The 16,888-nt window shown below is 46.0% G+C and overlaps 1 protein-coding gene across 2 annotated transcripts in view; it reads right to left on the bottom strand.

Moving 5' to 3' along the window:
• The window catches only part of magl (MAX dimerization protein MGA-like), a 20,859-nt gene extending 8,972 nt beyond the window's left edge, over positions 1-11,887 (bottom strand). The window contains exons 1-13 of one of the 2 annotated variants that reach the window (XM_017409284.3): positions 11,389-11,887; positions 8,681-9,858; positions 5,668-6,139; positions 4,989-5,085; positions 4,764-4,877; positions 4,551-4,673; positions 2,523-2,636; positions 1,944-2,331; positions 1,676-1,841; positions 1,421-1,583; positions 631-806; positions 332-539; positions 26-240 (exon numbers count right to left, since the gene is read on the bottom strand). In XM_017409284.3, coding sequence (XP_017264773.2) covers positions 26-240; positions 332-539; positions 631-806; positions 1,421-1,583; positions 1,676-1,841; positions 1,944-2,331; positions 2,523-2,636; positions 4,551-4,673; positions 4,764-4,877; positions 4,989-5,085; positions 5,668-6,139; positions 8,681-9,858; positions 11,389-11,865 — 3,891 coding nt within the window. In that variant the 5' untranslated portion in view covers positions 11,866-11,887. Of the gene's footprint in view, positions 1-25; positions 241-331; positions 540-630; positions 807-1,420; positions 1,584-1,675; positions 1,842-1,943; positions 2,332-2,522; positions 2,637-4,550; positions 4,674-4,763; positions 4,878-4,988; positions 5,086-5,667; positions 6,140-8,680; positions 9,859-11,243; positions 11,351-11,388 lie in introns of those variants that run through there. The other variant, XM_037981632.1, reaches the window with a different exon arrangement.
• Between the last annotated feature and the right edge of the window lie 5,001 nt (positions 11,888-16,888).

Here is a 16,888-nt window from a genome sequence, read left to right as displayed (position 1 = left end):
CCCCCTCCTGAACGGGGGGACTCACCCTGTAGATGACGACCGAGCCGCTGGGTTTCTGCAGGGTGACTTTGGCGACCGGGCTGACGCAGTACGGCCCGATGTAGAAACGCTGATGGAGCCGGTCCTGGTTCATGCGTTCGCACAAACCCTCCAGGACCTTCTTGCGGTCCTTCCTCCACTGGCACAGCGAGTGGATATGGATCTGCCTTCGCGATCCGTTGTCGTTGGATGAGTGTTCGTCTGAGGAGCGATGGAGGCGAACGGTGACGAATATCCCAACTATGTCACCCCCGTTAAAAAAACACAAAAAAAAAACAGTTATTTACTTTACCTGCTCTCTGATGTATCACTAGAGGTCTGGGGTGCTTCTTAGACGAGCTAGGAGGTTTCGTTGCATCCTTCGGTTTGAAAACGGCAGCGGAGATCTCGCCGTCCAGGGTGACAACAGGGGGAGGCTGGCTGTTGAACGCTCGGACGCGCGCGCAGGTCAGCTTGCTCTCCAGGTACTTGTACACGGGGTCCTTATCCTCTTCGCGCATCTGTGGGAAATCGGGAAAGAGGCCGATTTTAAAGCGACGTCCTCCTAAATAAAAGAGAATTCTGGATGTATTTATTTATTTATTTGTAAACCTGAGGTGCTAGATGAGGTCTGCCGCGTGTTTGGACGTTCCCCGGGAGCAGAGACGCGGCGGCGCTTTGAGGAACGCGAAGAATGTCCGAGTCGCGATCGCAAATGTGGCGGTTCCACAGCTTTTTGGCGTTAAAACCCGGGCGAGGCTGGGCCGTCTGTTCCACGTTTGTCCCAGCTGGGGGGAGGGAGGGAAAAAAAAAAAAAAGAACACATAGGAAATCAGAAATAAAAGCAAAAACGACAGGAAACAAAAAAAAAAACAGCTAAACTGACACAAACATTTGGATTATTTTTGCAGAATTAGGAACCTAAGAAGTAAATCAGATTTAAGTGAAAGCACACTGCGACTTTGGCCATAACAATAAAGTTACAAACAGGCACAATAAAATAAAAATATAATAAAACCAAATAGGCAGAACACATAATATTAAAGGCCTAGCAGTCACCCGCCAACTTTCAGGCCCAAATTTGAAACCACGATCATCTTATTTTGTCATTTTTGATCAAATGTCGAAGAAAACTTAGTGTTCTGGATCTCGTCCCGTGCTCGGAGCACGTGTTGGAAGCGACTCTCAGCTACTACCTGACAAACTTTAGCTCAACATCAATAAAAAGTGACTGTGTTGGTTTCTTTTTTAGGGCCGAGGCATCGTGGCAGCCACCTTGAATTGACTCCTACAGTGAATCGGCTGTCGATGTGCATGCTGAGAGTTTCCCTGAAACCCTTCCGCTGGTTTGGGAGATATTACGCTAACAGACGAACACAGACAGTTGCATCATTTCTCTTACGGTTGGAGCAGCTGCAGTCGAACATGCACTCGGGCCGGCGGCAGTGGATGGGTCCTCTCCCCTGGTGCTGCAGGCTGGAACACACGCAGCCCAGCCGGCAGCACATGCGGCCACACTCCGCGTACGCAAGCGGCGCCGCATTTCCGACCTGACCGGACGACGTCTGTTTAAAAAGAAAGAAATATTCATCTATTATTTTTTTTATTTTGGAACGCAGCTGTGGAAACGGCTTCCCTTCGCGGAGCAGGAGCAGACCTGGTCGGTCACCACGGCGGTCAGAGCCGTCGTCAGCCTCCTCGGAGTCAGCAGCGTTCCGTCCAGGACCTGGTTTAGCTGGGCCTTGCTAAGGCCTGGAGCTTTCTGCGCCCACGCCTGGCTCTGAGCCGACCTCTTACAGGTTCCTGCCTGGCTTGTCGATAACCTGAAGCAAAAGGAGAGACCCGATGAAAAAGAAAACGTGAAGCGTAAAACCATATCGAACTTTCAGGGCAGAGGAAACAAACCTTAAAGACAACTCTCGTACCTTTGGGAGACGTAACTACTGTAAGAAAGTCCAGAGGAGGAGTCCGGGGGTGCGGATGGGGGCGGGGTCTGAGGCCCAGCTGGGGTGCGGGGGTCCGGGCCGGTCAGAGGGGAAGCCGCGGTCCTCAGAGACGACTCGGGGACGGGCTTGCGAGAAAGGGGGCACGGTCTGTCGGGCCCCTCGGGGCCTCTGGGCGCGGCGTTCCGGTGCCTGAGCACGCTCTCCAGGGTCTTCACGTAGCTGGCGCTCCTGGCCGGCAGCTGGTAGACCACCGAGCTCTCCGGGTCAGTGGAGAAGGCGGCGGCCCGCTCGCTGATCTGCTGAGCTTCGCTTTCCAGGTACTCGTCCAGCATGTCGCTGCAGAACGCAGACAGGTTCTTCGGCGATTCTTCAGCGAGGGGGGGAAGAGAAGAATAAGGCAGGAGCTTTAATTCGCTCCAGGAGAATAACGACGACAACAAATATCCGAATCTGGTTTCAGTTCAGCTTATCTTTCAGTAATTAGAACGACGGCACTAATCCTTGATAATAATAATAAAAAAAGGGCCCTGAAGCTACAAGAAGACAAGTTAATCTTACCATCACAATTAGAAGCAGATGTTTCTCGGCTCCTTATGAACTTGTTCCTCCATCCCTTTATTTTAGTCATGTCACTCGTCTTGCCGGTTCTGGAGATAAAGGGTAATCCCTCGTCTGCGACACAAAGACACCTGCTGCATTAGGCTTCAGTTAACACTTACAGCATGAAAAAGGCTTTGTTAACCTTTTAAAAGCAACGTCGGTCATTAAAACCCGGCTTTGAACGGTTCTTTAAACCGTCTGCTTTAAACTGACTCATGGTTTGCTTTTTCGACCGTTTAGCTGCTGCCTTCGTGACAGAAATCAGGCTGAACTGAGCTCTCCGCGCCGCCAGCGTGTGAGCGGCAGCGATTAGCTGTTGCAACCTCGGACACTTCCTGCCGGAATAATCCCGTCGAGCTGCGGCGTTGAGTCTCACGGAGCGGCGCTCGCCTGAAACCCGCGGCGAAACGTTTGGAGGATGGAGCCGTTTCAGAGCAGAGCTCCACGTCCGTCTTGGTCATCAACTCATCAATCCAGTCAGAACTAAACCTTTTCTCCTAAACTGATCCAATATATTTTGATTTAATGGCTTCCCTCTGAACTTCATATTTTACAGCGGGACGCACGTAATTCTTTGCATTATTAACAATGAACTTCACGTCCCCACAGGCTCATTTTAGCCATGAGAGGGTTTGTAGTCTTACAGTTTTTATCTATTAAACTGACAGAAGCTCCAACATAATTAATAAACAGGGGTCTGCAAGCGGTGGCTCTCGGGCCACATGCAGCTCTTTGGCCCCTCTGCAGTACTTCACTCAAAGTAGTATTTATACTCATGACTACAGCAGAAAAGACGACATTTACCAGGGTTTTTTTCTGCTCAATCTTCTGCAAATTAAACTTAAGTGATGAAGAAATATGGATCCCTTTGAGCTACTGTTTGGTTCACCACTTCATTAAGCTGACTTCCAGCACATTTAAGGAACGTTACTGAGAGGAAACAAACCAGCAGATTTGCACACATGTCACAGATTAACACAAGTGAATGAAATAAGGAGTTCTGCAAAAATATGGCAAATTACTCTGATAACGGAAATAAGAAAAGACTTGATTTAAATGATGGTTGCTGCCTTTGTTGAAATAAATACATTCAGTCACAAATAAACATCCAACAATCTGACCTAAATATTACCCTCCCTCTAATAATTTACCAGGATTCAAGCTTACGTTTTATTTTTATTTTTTAATAAATCCAGGTCTCACATAGACTTGCATTTGTCAAAAGGCGGTATATTTATTTAGTCTTGTTTTTATATATATAGTGTTTCTATAACACCTTCATGAGCTGCGTTGTGTCTGTATTTAGGTAAAGAATGGGCAGATACGGCTCTTTTGATTGTAAAGGTTGCAGACCTGAGTTAATGAAGAATGGGCTCCAGGATGTTTGTTCACCCTTTCATAAGAGCTCCCACTTGTTGTTTGGGGAAAAAAAAACAGTTTCCTGGCAAAAAAAATACTCAGAACAAATTTCCTTTTCCCCAGACAACCACAAAATAGTGTTGGCAAAAAAAAAGAAAGTTTTCACTTCAAATAATCATGTTCTTCTTGTCGTATAGCCCGCATTTATTTACATCTTAGTTATGCCTCTGTCAGAAATAAATAAAAAATGTGTAAAAAGTGGGGGTTGGGTTGAAATCACGAACACTGAACGCTGGATGTGTTGCTGATTTATGATGGGAAAATGTGGACGTGTCGGCTGAACCAGACTGTTCAGAAGCTGTGACTAGTACTGAACCTCGGGAGGAAAGATGTCTTTAATTCAGCTGTTTTATTTAACAAACTCTGTGTCTTTAACTTCAGACAAAACCCAGAACAGGAACATGGCTGAAAAGGAGAAAGTGTTTCTGTTCAAGTTGCTTTTCGTCAAACAGCAGAAATACTGTTCAGAGCCGAAGAGGACAAGTCAAGACTTTCAGCTTCAACAAAGCTCGCATCAGGTGACCCAGAAATAAATCAATGAATCAATAAATCAGGAGTCCAGCTCACCAGCAGGAGGTGGAGCCGTACTGCTGTGTTCAGGCAGGACCGGAGGAGGAAGAGGCAGACGGACCCCCAGGTAGTTCAGGTCGACGGACACATCAGGGTCTAAAGAACTCAACTTCAACCCCACTGAAAAAAAGAAAAAATGGACGCAACGAGTCAGACACGCGGCACGCGCTCACGCCGGTCTCCCGCGTGCACGCTGAGGCGTGAACTCACCCTCCTGCAGCACAGGATGGACGGCCTGTCCATGTTTGAGCACTGCCAGGTCAGTCAGCAGCAACGACTCCAGACGAGCCACCTTCTCCTCCACCGTCTCCGGGTTCACCTCCACTGAGACACACAGAGTTTACTCACACACAAGAAACCTGGGTGGCAACTGAGCACATTGCTACCTGGTTAAATAAAGTTGAAAACAAAGACAAGACTCCTTCCACTGCTTACCCGTTTCCTCCGACTGCGCCGGCCTCGATGAGGAAACTGGCGATCCTGCAGGCGAGACGCTCGCCGGCACGTCTCTGACATGAACCTCCAGAGCTTCCTGTCACACGAAGACGTTCGGGATTAAAGACTTTACGAGCTCTTTGGAGAAACGCCGACCGCGCTCGGCCTCATTCACAGCTATGTTTGTCGGCCGCCACTGAAAGGCTAACTTTCATATTAGCAAAACATCTCAGGGGCCATTTTTTTTTTCCAATGGAGCTCTCAGAAAGTAGCTGGGAGATTTTAAATTTCACCAATTACTACTGGAGTCAACTCCGTCTGCACGTTTTCTGTTGGCAAAAATATTTCACAGACCACTGAACAACATGTATTAAAGCTTTTAAGAATGCCCTCATTGGATGTACAGCACATCTACAAATCCTTTACGTTTGGATTCAAAACGATTTGAGACGGCTGCCACAGCTAATATAACTCAACCAACATAAAAATGGCTGCACCTTAGTCAGATTTACAGACACTGAGCTAAGGTCTGACGGAGTAGTAGCTGAGAGTCATCCACAACCCGTCCTCTGAGCGTGAGACTGCGCACAGCGTCATTTACGAAGTCTGACTGAGTCTAAAACTCTGCTGCCTGTCGCGGCAGGCGACATGCATTCCTTTAATTTTCCCCGTGATTCACCTTTGTAGTAAACGATGCGAACAGCAGGCCCTCGATATCATCCAGCTCCGGTTGCATAGCGACAGTCAACGACGGGCTGGGGACCTCAGTGGGGGTGGCGGCGGCGGCAGCAGCAGCTTTCCACAATCTCGGCCGGTAATACATCCCCCACTGCCTCTTGACCTTCTTCCTCCTCCTCTTTCTGCGATACGGAAGCCCAGACGCCGGGGCGGAGGTTGAGGAACCGGGGGCAGGGCGCGTTCCCACTCCTGCTCCTTGGGACGGCACCCTGAAGCCAGGACCACCGGCGCAGGTGCTTTCCTCGCCGGCGGGACGCTCGTCGACGAGCACGACCTCACCCAGGGCGTGCTTGCCTCTCATGCAGGGGACGTACGAGGCGCCACTACCAGACAGGTCGGACATTATAGGCTTCAGCACCAGTCTGCTCTCTGGCGCGTTTGACGGAGGAGGAGCGGCGTTTTCGCTCGCTGAACTGTAAAAGAAACAAAAAAAGAAAAAGAATCACTGAACGAAGCAAATAAAAAGTTACAATATGCTGCTTCTCTTACTTAATTTACCACATCAAAACAAGATGGCGTCGCAACATCCGACACGAACATCTCTGACTGTGATTGAACGGTTTCAGACCTGTTTAGTTTCTCACATCAGACTCTCAGCCGGGCTGAGGGCTGTGCTTTGGGCTCGAGCGTTTGTTCAAAGGCAACTCTGCAAACCCCAGACTACTTGGAAAGAAACAACAGTTTGATTATCCGAGGCTGTGTTTGTCTAAGTTTAAAACGTAGTTAAAAAAAAAAAAAAAAAAAACTGACAGAGCATCATCACAGTCTCAAATGGTTCGTGTGCTTCTTAATCCTGCGTCTGATGATGACGCAGTCAAGCAGGAGATCCAGTCGGGGCTTTTAAATCTACTTCACTCTGATGATCTCCAACCCAGGACTGTCTGTCAGTGAGTTGCTGCACTTTGAAGGCAGTCCAAACAATAAAAAGATGTAAAACAACCTGTTGTGTGAATCACTCATCGTCTTGCTGGCATTTGTCCCCATAGATTTGCTGAACTACAGAAAATACAACCGGATAAACGCCAAAAAAGTAAAAAATTCTGCTCTGTGACCGAATGAAACTTACAATTTGACCTGCAAATAGCTCTGCCAAAGGCTCTGTGCTGTTAGCTTTGTGTGCTGTCCTTGTCCTCATTCATTCATTCATTCAACCAAGTGGATGATCTTAATCAGTCCTAAGACAACATTCAGAAGTTTGCCTCCACAGCAGCCTCAGTTTGTGACCTACGTACGCTCGCTCTCGTGAAAATATATACTCGCTGCCAGGTGTGTCAGCATCACTCCTGATGTCAGTTTTACTGAAACTGCTGAAGGCCACAAGTAAAAATAAAATAAATAAAAAGGTCAATTTAGTGAGACCACTGGACCGTCTGACTCTACACCACGTAAGGAAGAGCTATGAAAACGTCTCAACTGGCTGGAGAGTAATGAACAGCTAATAACCACCTCGTTGTTGTTGATAATAACACAACATTAGGTGAAAACTAATTATGACGTAAAGCACCTGGCAGACGTGTAGCTGAACCTGGTGTTATGTCTGAGTCACCCTGATGCTTTTCATGGCATTCTGCAGCATCGGACCCATTTACAGATCTGTATGACTGTCAACATGGACCAGGTAGGCAGACCGACAGGCAGACAGACAGGCAGGTAGACAGACAGGCAGACAAACAGGCAGGCAGACGGACAGGCAGACAGGACACAGCTGTGGGTTAATCTGATTTCTGCTCAAACAGGTAAAGTGGATGGATGCTCAGAATCAAAAAAGCGACGCCTTAAAGCACTATGATTTGTGACAGAATGAGACATCTTACTGTGACCAAACTAGACTTTATTTGTTCTTATCAGGTGCGTCTGACATTCGTGGAATGAAAAAACACACATTTTTGTCGTCTCGGCCACCTTTAAAAGCACATCTGAACATCAACAAGGAAGGGAATATTTCTTTCTACACTTAACATCGCTCTGCTCTGATTGGCTCTGGTTCACCTTATGTTATAAAAGCAGAATCAGTTGAATCCCTGCGTTTCTGTCCCCTTCCTCTCTTTGTCAGGAGCTGGAAGCAGGGGGACCCCGTTTAGGGAAGCCGCCACATGTTTGGGACCCACACCTGTGGGACTTTAATGGTGCGTCTCAGTAGTGTTGGAAAATGGAAATTTCCGAGCTCCTAGTTGTAAGTTTCAACGGGAAGATGAGTCACGTTCCACATATTTTTGGACGGGCTTTTAAATTTGAAGAAACTGGGGTAAACGTCCGAGGAACGTGGCAGGTTATTTACTGCAAGACCGTCAAACATCCAGAGTAAACAGTAGGACGTCGTTTCATCTGGAAAAACCATCCACAGCATTTAATTTTTTTTTAATGGGGCTATTATTTATTGACGGTGCTGAAAAAGAAAACAAATATAGATGTAGCCCAAATCTGTAAATCAAGCTTTAGTGTTTGAATTTATATCCCAGGACTTAATGTGTAATAAATAAATATCTGATTGCATGGCGTTCGCATTCCTAGTTTCAGTCATAGATTTGAATCTAAACAGGTTTGCTTTCTGAGATGGTTCATTTTAAACTTGAGCAAATATTTTAAGCTTGTATCCTACTTTATGTTAGGGTTTCCGAAATACTGATACATTATCATATGTACATTGTTTGTTTTGAAGATAAAAACACACATAATTTAAAACTAGTATCCTCTGAAAAGGTTAGAGAATGTGGTATTATAAACTGCACAACAAATGTGCTTTTTTAAGGATTCTTAGTTACCTTGATAAACTGTGAATGTGTGGTTTCATTAAGAAGATATTGGAACTAAAATCCACCGATTTGTTTTTTTTTTTTTGTCTAACAGTATAGTAAATATCAGGACACTCACATAATGGAAATACAGGGTTCCACCGTCAAGAACAGACCATAATAAGATCTTTGATAGGAAATTTAATCAACCTATAAACCCACCTCAAATCCATCACGTCCTCCTCGTGTTCCCGTGGTTCTGCAGGATTAAAATCCGGCGGCCCGTCATCCGTCTTCAGCGCCGGTGTGGACATTCTGTACAGGCGGGGGTTGTGGCCGTCCTCCCTGAAGCCCTTCGCAAACGGGTTGTGGTTAATCTTCAGCTGGGTGATGCGAAAGTTCTGGTACGTCGTCACCGCCATGAACTCGGTTTGCGGGAAGGTGAAGGTGACGCTCTCGGGCCCCGCCACCACGGGCTTGTCGGCCGTGGGCGCGCCCCCGTCGCCGTCCGGCAGAGGGATGACGTGAAGCCTCGGGATGTAGCGGTGCATGGAGTGGAGGATCGTGTGGCCGTCCCTGTCCTGGAAGTTGTTGGTCAGCTTGAGCTTGTAGAACGACACCAGGCAGCTCATCCACTCCGAGCCGCGGCAGGGCGAGTAGTGGTGCGAGAAGGCCCGGATCAGACCCTGGCTTTGGTGCTCGGCCGCCCCGCTCGCCTCCCACTTGGTCGAGCTCCAGCGGTACTTGAACTGACCCAACGGCACGATGGACAGGACCAGACTGTACAGCCGCTCGGGGTCCAGCCCGGACAGGCGATACCTGCAGTAGGGGAACATGCGGCGCCCCTGTTTTGTCAGGATCATCTCGGTCCCGCATTCGGAGAACTCCGTCCATATCTTATTGTTCTCCAGGGTCACGCTGATGCCTTTGAACGTCAGCACGGGAGGACAGTCCTTTTTCGCGTCCAGGCCCCCAAACGTGGGGGACGACAGCGCGGGCGACCAAGGCGGGAAATCCGCCACGTCGACAATACTCGTCGCCGAGCATTTTAGAGCGTCTGACGCAGATGTAGTGAGTGAGGTAGCTGGGCTCGGGTCAGTGGCGTCTTCGAATGTGGACGTGGACGTTTCAGCAGGCTTGGCTGGGCTCGCTTCAGCAGGCGACGAGATGGCGGAAACGCAGTCGCCGCTCGCCACGGCGATGGCTTTACTCTCCAATATGGAGTCACAAGTGAAGTCGGGTCCCGTGGCTGCCGTACAGGAGGCGGACGAGATGGGGACGAGGGGCGGGGGAGCCGAGAACTGGCTTTCATCTTCCTCCGCCGCGCGGCCGTTCTCCACGGCCGGGAGCTGAGAGTTGGACATCACGGACGGCTCGGATCGCCACGCCGCATTTGGCCCCTGAGAGAGAAACCGAGGGACAATTTATTAAGCGTTGAGCTCTGCAAGAATTAACACAGAACTAATCGAGACTCGCTCGACAATGGCAAAAAAATAAAAAATTAAAAACCAGAGGCGAAAAAAAAAACGACACCCCCAACAGGTGCTCGCTCATTCAGAACAAGCAAAAAGTCAGGAAAACCTGGGACTTTAGCCACTTCGTACCACACAGCAGGTACTATTTTACAGTCATGTGCCCCCACCTTCTGAAAAACAGAGCCGGATCAATTAATCGGCAGACCGATTTCATTCAGCGACTTTTTAAAAATTGGAAATCAGTCGCGCCTGTGAACACTTCCTCGGCTGCCAGGTAGGACACTACTTTTAAGCGTGCATGGTGTTCTAAGAGTTGTTTATGTTTACTTAAGCTAAACTATCATAGTTAGACTTTACCAGTGACAAAAGCTAAAGAAAATCGGTGTTTACTAACCATCTGGCACCCTAAATTTAAAAAAAATCAGCATCAGTCGTAGAAAATCTCACATTGGTCGACGTCTCGTGAAGAGATTATAATTTATCTGATCGTTCACTCCTTCAACCCAGCTGTTCTCAGCTGGTCGGGGCTTCAGGACCCACCGTCACCCGCCAAATCGATGATTCAAATTCACCGAATGAAAAGGCGGTGCCGTTTGAAGCCAAATGGTGGACAACGCAAGCACAAAAACCACAAGTTTTTAATGATAAACCAAAATGACTAAAAGTGGGAAAGATTGCCTCTATTTTCTACATTTCTTCACTTCGATAACTTCAGCCTATTTAAACCGAGCCAGAGTCTCGAACAACCGATTAGCGGTTTCGAAAAGACTCAAAACACGTCGCTTTAGCCGCCGGCCAGTCGATGTGTTACGAACAGCGTCCAGTTAAAACGATCCGGTCAGCTTAATCCAAGCACAAAGCATAGATGTAACCCAACAACCAGGAAGTCCGTCTCGTCCCTGTCCTTCACGTACGCTCGCCCGGGAAAACGCCCGCCGCCCACCAGTTGAGAAACTCCTTCACAAGAAGCTAAATGACACCGCTAACTTGAAACAAGCATCCGGTCCACGCAACCAGCAGGCTCCTTTCGTCAAGTTTCACCACGATATCTGTTGAGCTTTAAATCGATTAAAGTTGGTTCAATTACAGTAACACACGGGATTGTTGTTTTGTTTTGGTCTTGTTTAATAAAGTTTCCTCTCACACTTTGGACTCAGACTGAGAATGGTGGACCACTCTTTAGTGGACCGACCAATCAGCTGCCCGGAGTCTCAGCAGAGGACATGATGCTTATTTGGTAAGAAAAATAAAACAAAAACAAAGACAAGAATCAGCACCAGGAATGGAGCCGAACGAGGCGGAAAGGTTACCTGTTTTTGTTGCCCCCCCTCCTCCCTCCTCCCTCTCCTCCCCACCTCTTCGCTGTTCTCACACATTCGCGGCTCTCCTGCGGGACGAAGGTGTCAGTCGGCGTCAAATTAACGACATTTAATGTGCGACATTTACCGGACTTACCGTTTGTCTCCCCTCCTCCTCCTCCTCCTCCTCCTCCTCACCCCAGCCGGTCCCGTGAACGTGAGTTGTCTCTTTCTTCCTCGCGCGTGCGGAGGGGGGAGAGAGAGGGAAGGCCCAGCTCCGCGCTACGCTGCAAGTTGGGAAATAATTGAAATAAAAAAAAAAAAAAAAAAAGTTGCAGGTTTCTTTGGCGGAAGCCTGTCCACCCCCCGCTTCGAAGCTCCGGCGGAGCGACGGGAGCTCGCTCGGTTCACAACAACTGTTGCACGAGGCAGAAGAAGAAGAAGAAGGAAGAAGAAGCAAAAAAAAAGCGAAATCCTTCGAGCGCGAGGCGCGAAGCTGGCAAATGGAGGCCGAGGGGAGAGCCACGCCGCCGCGTGCTCGCCTCGCATCGACCGACCCGTGCTGCTGTGTGTGTGTGTGTATGTGTGTGAGGGAGCGAGGCAGGGTGCACGCGACGGAGAGCCTAAAGCGCATGCACAGTAAAAGCCTTTTCTCTCCCTCCCTCCTCACCCCCCCCTGAGCCGATGGCGCGTGATTCCCGGCCCGCCAGCGCGAAGGGAAGCGGGAACATCCACCAGATTTTTAATTATTTTTATTTTTATTATTAATTAATATTATTATTATTATGTCCCCGCACGTTCTCGCCTCTTTTTAAAGTTCTGGAAAAATGACGTTTCTGATTCCTGGGCTTTAATAATTAAAAAAAAGAAGGCGTGACATTTTGGCCTTTCTTCCTCCTTTTTTTTTTTTTAACTCCAACCTTTCGTTCTCACCCTCTGTAAACCTCTCTCACACACACACACACACACACACATCCGCGCTCTCGTGTTGTGACGTAGGCGGCCACTCCGTGCCATCATGGTGTCAGGGACTTTTTAAACAGGAATAACTTGCATATAAAGTCTTTTTAAAAACCAAATAATTACCTCTCTCATTTTTTTTTCAAAGTAACATGGTTGGAGTATGAACCATTAAATAAAACATTAACTCGCCTGAAAAGCTGATTGGCTTCCTGCCTGAAGTAAGATGGCGGGGCAGCATGGTCAGAACAACAACAACAAAAAGAGGATTTTTTTTAACTTGAATAAAACTCTGCTCCTTATTCATTTATCTGCTCAATTGTTTGTGAGGCCACACAGGCCGTATAGTTTGTAGTCCAGACATGCGTCCTTTTATTTATAAATGCAAAATAATGCATAATTTCCTTTATTATTTTTTAAATAATGCAAAAAATAATGAGGCGGTGTCTGCACTGTGAGTTATTACATCAGTCTACAGCTTTTAGGTTTTGTGGTTTTCAACAGATCCATTTAGACATGCCTTAGTGATCTAATGGGGTCGCTTTTGCGTCCTAACAGGTCCCACAGAGATGTGAGCTTTCAGAAATGAAGCGGGCGTCACAGAACCAAAAGAGGTTAGGTTAAATGTGAGATGGACGTCTTCTTCATATCGTATTGAAAACATGACAAATTAACTCAGTTTGGCGATTATCGCTGAATTTAACTTTACTTTAACTAAATGCAAAGGTCTTGTGTGTCATCATCGATCTTCTCTCAGTAATGAATCTGCTTCTTGCTGTTAATACCGTTTAATGGTGGCACAGAGCAGATGTCATCACTTCATCACATTATTAAGCCACGAATCTTACTTCTTCACATGTCGACCATTTTGATTCTGTTAATACCTCGCTTCACGGCACAAAGGAAAGGGTTGGCTCGACCTCCTCGCCCCTTCGGTTCGCTCAGAAATCACACCATGAGGTGGTTCTTTTTGAGTCTTCTTCACCTTAAAGTTAGAACATCAACGGGCTGTGGTTCTTGGTGACAAATTGTAAAAAGCATTCATGATGGAGCTTCCAAAATGTCTCAAAAGCCCCTTTTCCCACGGGCTCAACTCGGCCATACTTGGGACGACGTGGCGCGAGTTCAGAGGCTTTCCGTCTGGTGAGCCTACCTGCTTCCAGCTCGGTTCTTTTCGGACCTGCCCGGCCGAGGTTCCAGGTGAGTCACGCCGAGCGACGGCGTCACATCAGCAGACTGCGGACCATCGATTGTCCAGGGAGCCACGTCACCGGATGAGTCATAGCTGCTTCAAAACCGCCCTGTTCTGCAGCCACACCAACTTGCTTTTATTGACTTTATTTTTGTAACCTAAGCCTTGTAAGCCCTTTGGCTCGCTTTTAACTTGGCTATGACTAATTAATAGATCGAGCGCCAGGCATACCGTGACCTCAGTGTCCTCCGTTGTCGGGTGTCACCAAAAAAAATGACATCAAACGAGTTTCAAGCAGCCTAGCTGTAACGATCCCTCGTACATCGAGGCGGCACTCAGTTGTACGGAAAATCCCAGAGACTGCGTGGAATCGTGAGTCGCGAGGCCCCGCTCTCATGTCCCTGAACTTCTGAACATGTTAAAAAATAAATAAAAATTGTGCAAGACATTTCCTCTGTGAAGAGTCACAAAGTTGTCACAGGTGTCTCGAGCTTTTCTTAGTTTAGTTTTGGTAATTCTAGAGCCGGGTTTGGTTTGTCAATGCGTGTGCCGACTCCCGTCCAAACTGGTCCCAAACTGTGGGGGATTTTCTCGCAGTTCTGGGGCTCCAACTAGTTCCTGGTAGTCACAGCCCCAGTGAGATAGGGACTAGTGTAAGGCCAATGATGCAACTCAACCAGTGCAGTGAAAGGTTTTGAACCTTTTTCAGCTTTTCACCTCCAAAACAAAACTTGATACTGACGCTGGCTGAAGTAAACAAACATGGCAGAGAAATGCAACAAAGAGCCTCTTCAGCCATTATCCTTTTTTTTTTTTTGGACTGATTTGATCTCTTTGTAACAGTCATGGGAAAATATATTACTGCCAATCTTCTTCTTCATCTTCATTTTTTAAAGATCGTGATTTCTGTAGCTTCCCCACCTGTGTTCAATCCCCTTAACGAGAGTCTATGGACAAAGATTTTTGCATCCCGGGGCGGAAATACGTCACCAATCAGACAACGTCGAAGAACGAAACAACTTTACTTATCATTAACTATAAAATATTTATCTTACACAACTAAAAATATATATACATATATTTCGAATTATTTTTAATGTACTGTTTAATTTTTATTTATTTTTTTACGTCTTATTCAAGGTAATGTGAGTGGTGGGGCGCCCAAGCGCCCTCTATTGGCCAGCCGCTGCTGGTTTGGACCCCATGGGACCCGCTGCCCTAACACATAATTTGCAGCTAACTTCCCTTCCTAATTTTATGTCTAAATGAGACTAAAGGTCAGGGTTTTAATATCCACCACACTCTTGAATGGAAAAGAGTCCACTGAGTTAATAACTCATGCTAGTTTTACTCAAATGTTTAGGCTGTTGAAAAGACATTTTACGGGATATATATGTGACAAACGAGTGTCCTGCTTTTATGCAAACACAACCAAGAACTGATCATAAAAATTCGGGTTAACAAAGGAAGATGACTCATCTTCGTTGTCGTCTTGTCCAGGTTGACTTTGTGGAAACGCCCTTGTTTTAGATAAACCTCTTGAGCTTCTTAATTTGCCACCACACACCTGTGCAGTCATCAGGCTGTGACAGACTGGAAACAAACTGAGTGTATATCGAAGGGTTGGCGTCGTAAACTGTGCACGTGTTATATTAAGACTGAGGAATCGGCACTAAGTTTCCAAATTTCTCAGAAATTTCTACCTGTTCAGCAGCCCTAAGGAGCACTTCTATGTTCAGAGCAGAAAGAGTATTATAGCTGCATTAAAACTAAATAATAAATATTTGGATGTGTACTGCGATACTGGTAGCTCAAAACAGCCACCATTTCCTTTAAACTAAAACTCTAATTTTTCGGCTTTTACCATGTAAGAATCTTTTTTTAACACTAAATGTTGTAATGTAAGATGTTGAAGCTTTCTTAGACTGAAAGCAAATCAGAAAATGTCTTATTTTACCTCTAGCTGTCAACAATCGGCGCACCATCTTGGGATCACTTTTAGAGGTTCTTTCTCATGTTTACAATTTTGAAACGATGCAATAATAAAATTCAAGTTGGCAGCCAGACTCAAACCTGGTAACAGATTTTAGATGGTGGATGTAAAAGAGCTAAACAGACTGGTTTCTAAAAGTAAAAATGCATATACATTTTTTTTTTTAAATTTCTATCATAATGTGTCCTATTAAAAAAAATTGTAATCACAAATTGATCACAATCAGCAGAGATTCCATTTTATTTTCATCCTGGATCTAAATAGATTAGTCTCAATTCAACGTTTTGCTCTTCTGACGAGTCTTTTCGCTCGTTTTTTGTCTCCGAAACCTCCAAACTTCCTCGTGAGAATATCTGTTCTGGAAGTGCACGAGGAACAGTTGAGGCGAGCCCAGCTGTTTGACAGCTCTGTCGTGTCTTTGTCTGAGGCGGCGGCGGCGGGGGAACAGAACTGCTTCTTCTTTCTGCTTACACTACAAATAAAGGTCATGTTGTTCTGCGCGCAAGGCTAAAAGCCTCCGTGTGTGGAAACGCATTAAAAGAAACAAGGCGCCGTGTGAGCCGGCATGTTGCCGAGCGGAGCAGAGACGGTTGTCCGTTACGCTGCACCTTGTGGGATCGATTTACTGTTTGGAAAGAAGCTGGAGAACAGTTCCTTTTGTACAATCTGAACGAACACGGCTTTAAAAAGCAACAACCGAGCATACAACAGGGGCTAAATCAAATCAAACTTTATATATAAAGCACTTCTCATACAGTGAGGTGCAACACAAAGTGCTTCACGGCAGATAAAAACAAAATATAACAGCTACAAGCAATCAGTTACAAAAGTGCAAAATTAAACATTTATAGGTGTAACACAAAGGGATCGAGAAAATACAGAAAACACCAGAGGTAGATATTAAAATAAAACATATATAGGTAAATAATTTAACATGAATTTTTAAATTTATAACCAAAGTGCTAAAAAAAAACTAATAAAATGGAAAAAAAGTGAGTTCAGATAAAAAATAACCACATCTGTGAGTGCCGGGGCAATGAAATAACTCTAATGAAATAAATCAGGTTAAAATACAGTGAAAAGTCAAAACTAGAAATACAATGAAGCTAACAGATAAAACAAACACAAGATTTGCTCTGATTTGCGAATAAATAAGTCAACTAAAAGCCGGGCTGAACAGCTAAGGCTTTAGTTTGTTTTAAAAACATCAACAATCAGCTTCATTTACAGCTTCTTTTCTACCTTCTAATAAATCAACTTGAATGGGCAATTATTTTATCCAAGCAGCGTGCCATTGTTCCTCATTAGATGGAAAATCCCTGCTTAGAGCTGTAGGAAACTAACTAGATGATGAGTTCAAGGTCAACGGTAGGTAACTTAGTACATTTAGCACTGTGCTATTTTAACTAGGCATGTCCCAATCCATGACACAGATCCGATCCTTTTAAAAGTAAGGACCGACCAATATCAAGTCTCATTATTCTGCTGCTTGTTCCATGTCTCAGTACATGG

Source organism: Kryptolebias marmoratus, linkage group LG19, assembly GCF_001649575.2.
Source record: "Kryptolebias marmoratus isolate JLee-2015 linkage group LG19, ASM164957v2, whole genome shotgun sequence".
Classification (NCBI taxonomy): Eukaryota; Metazoa; Chordata; class Actinopteri; order Cyprinodontiformes; family Rivulidae; genus Kryptolebias; species Kryptolebias marmoratus.
This window is presented reverse-complemented; position numbering and strand designations above follow the sequence as displayed.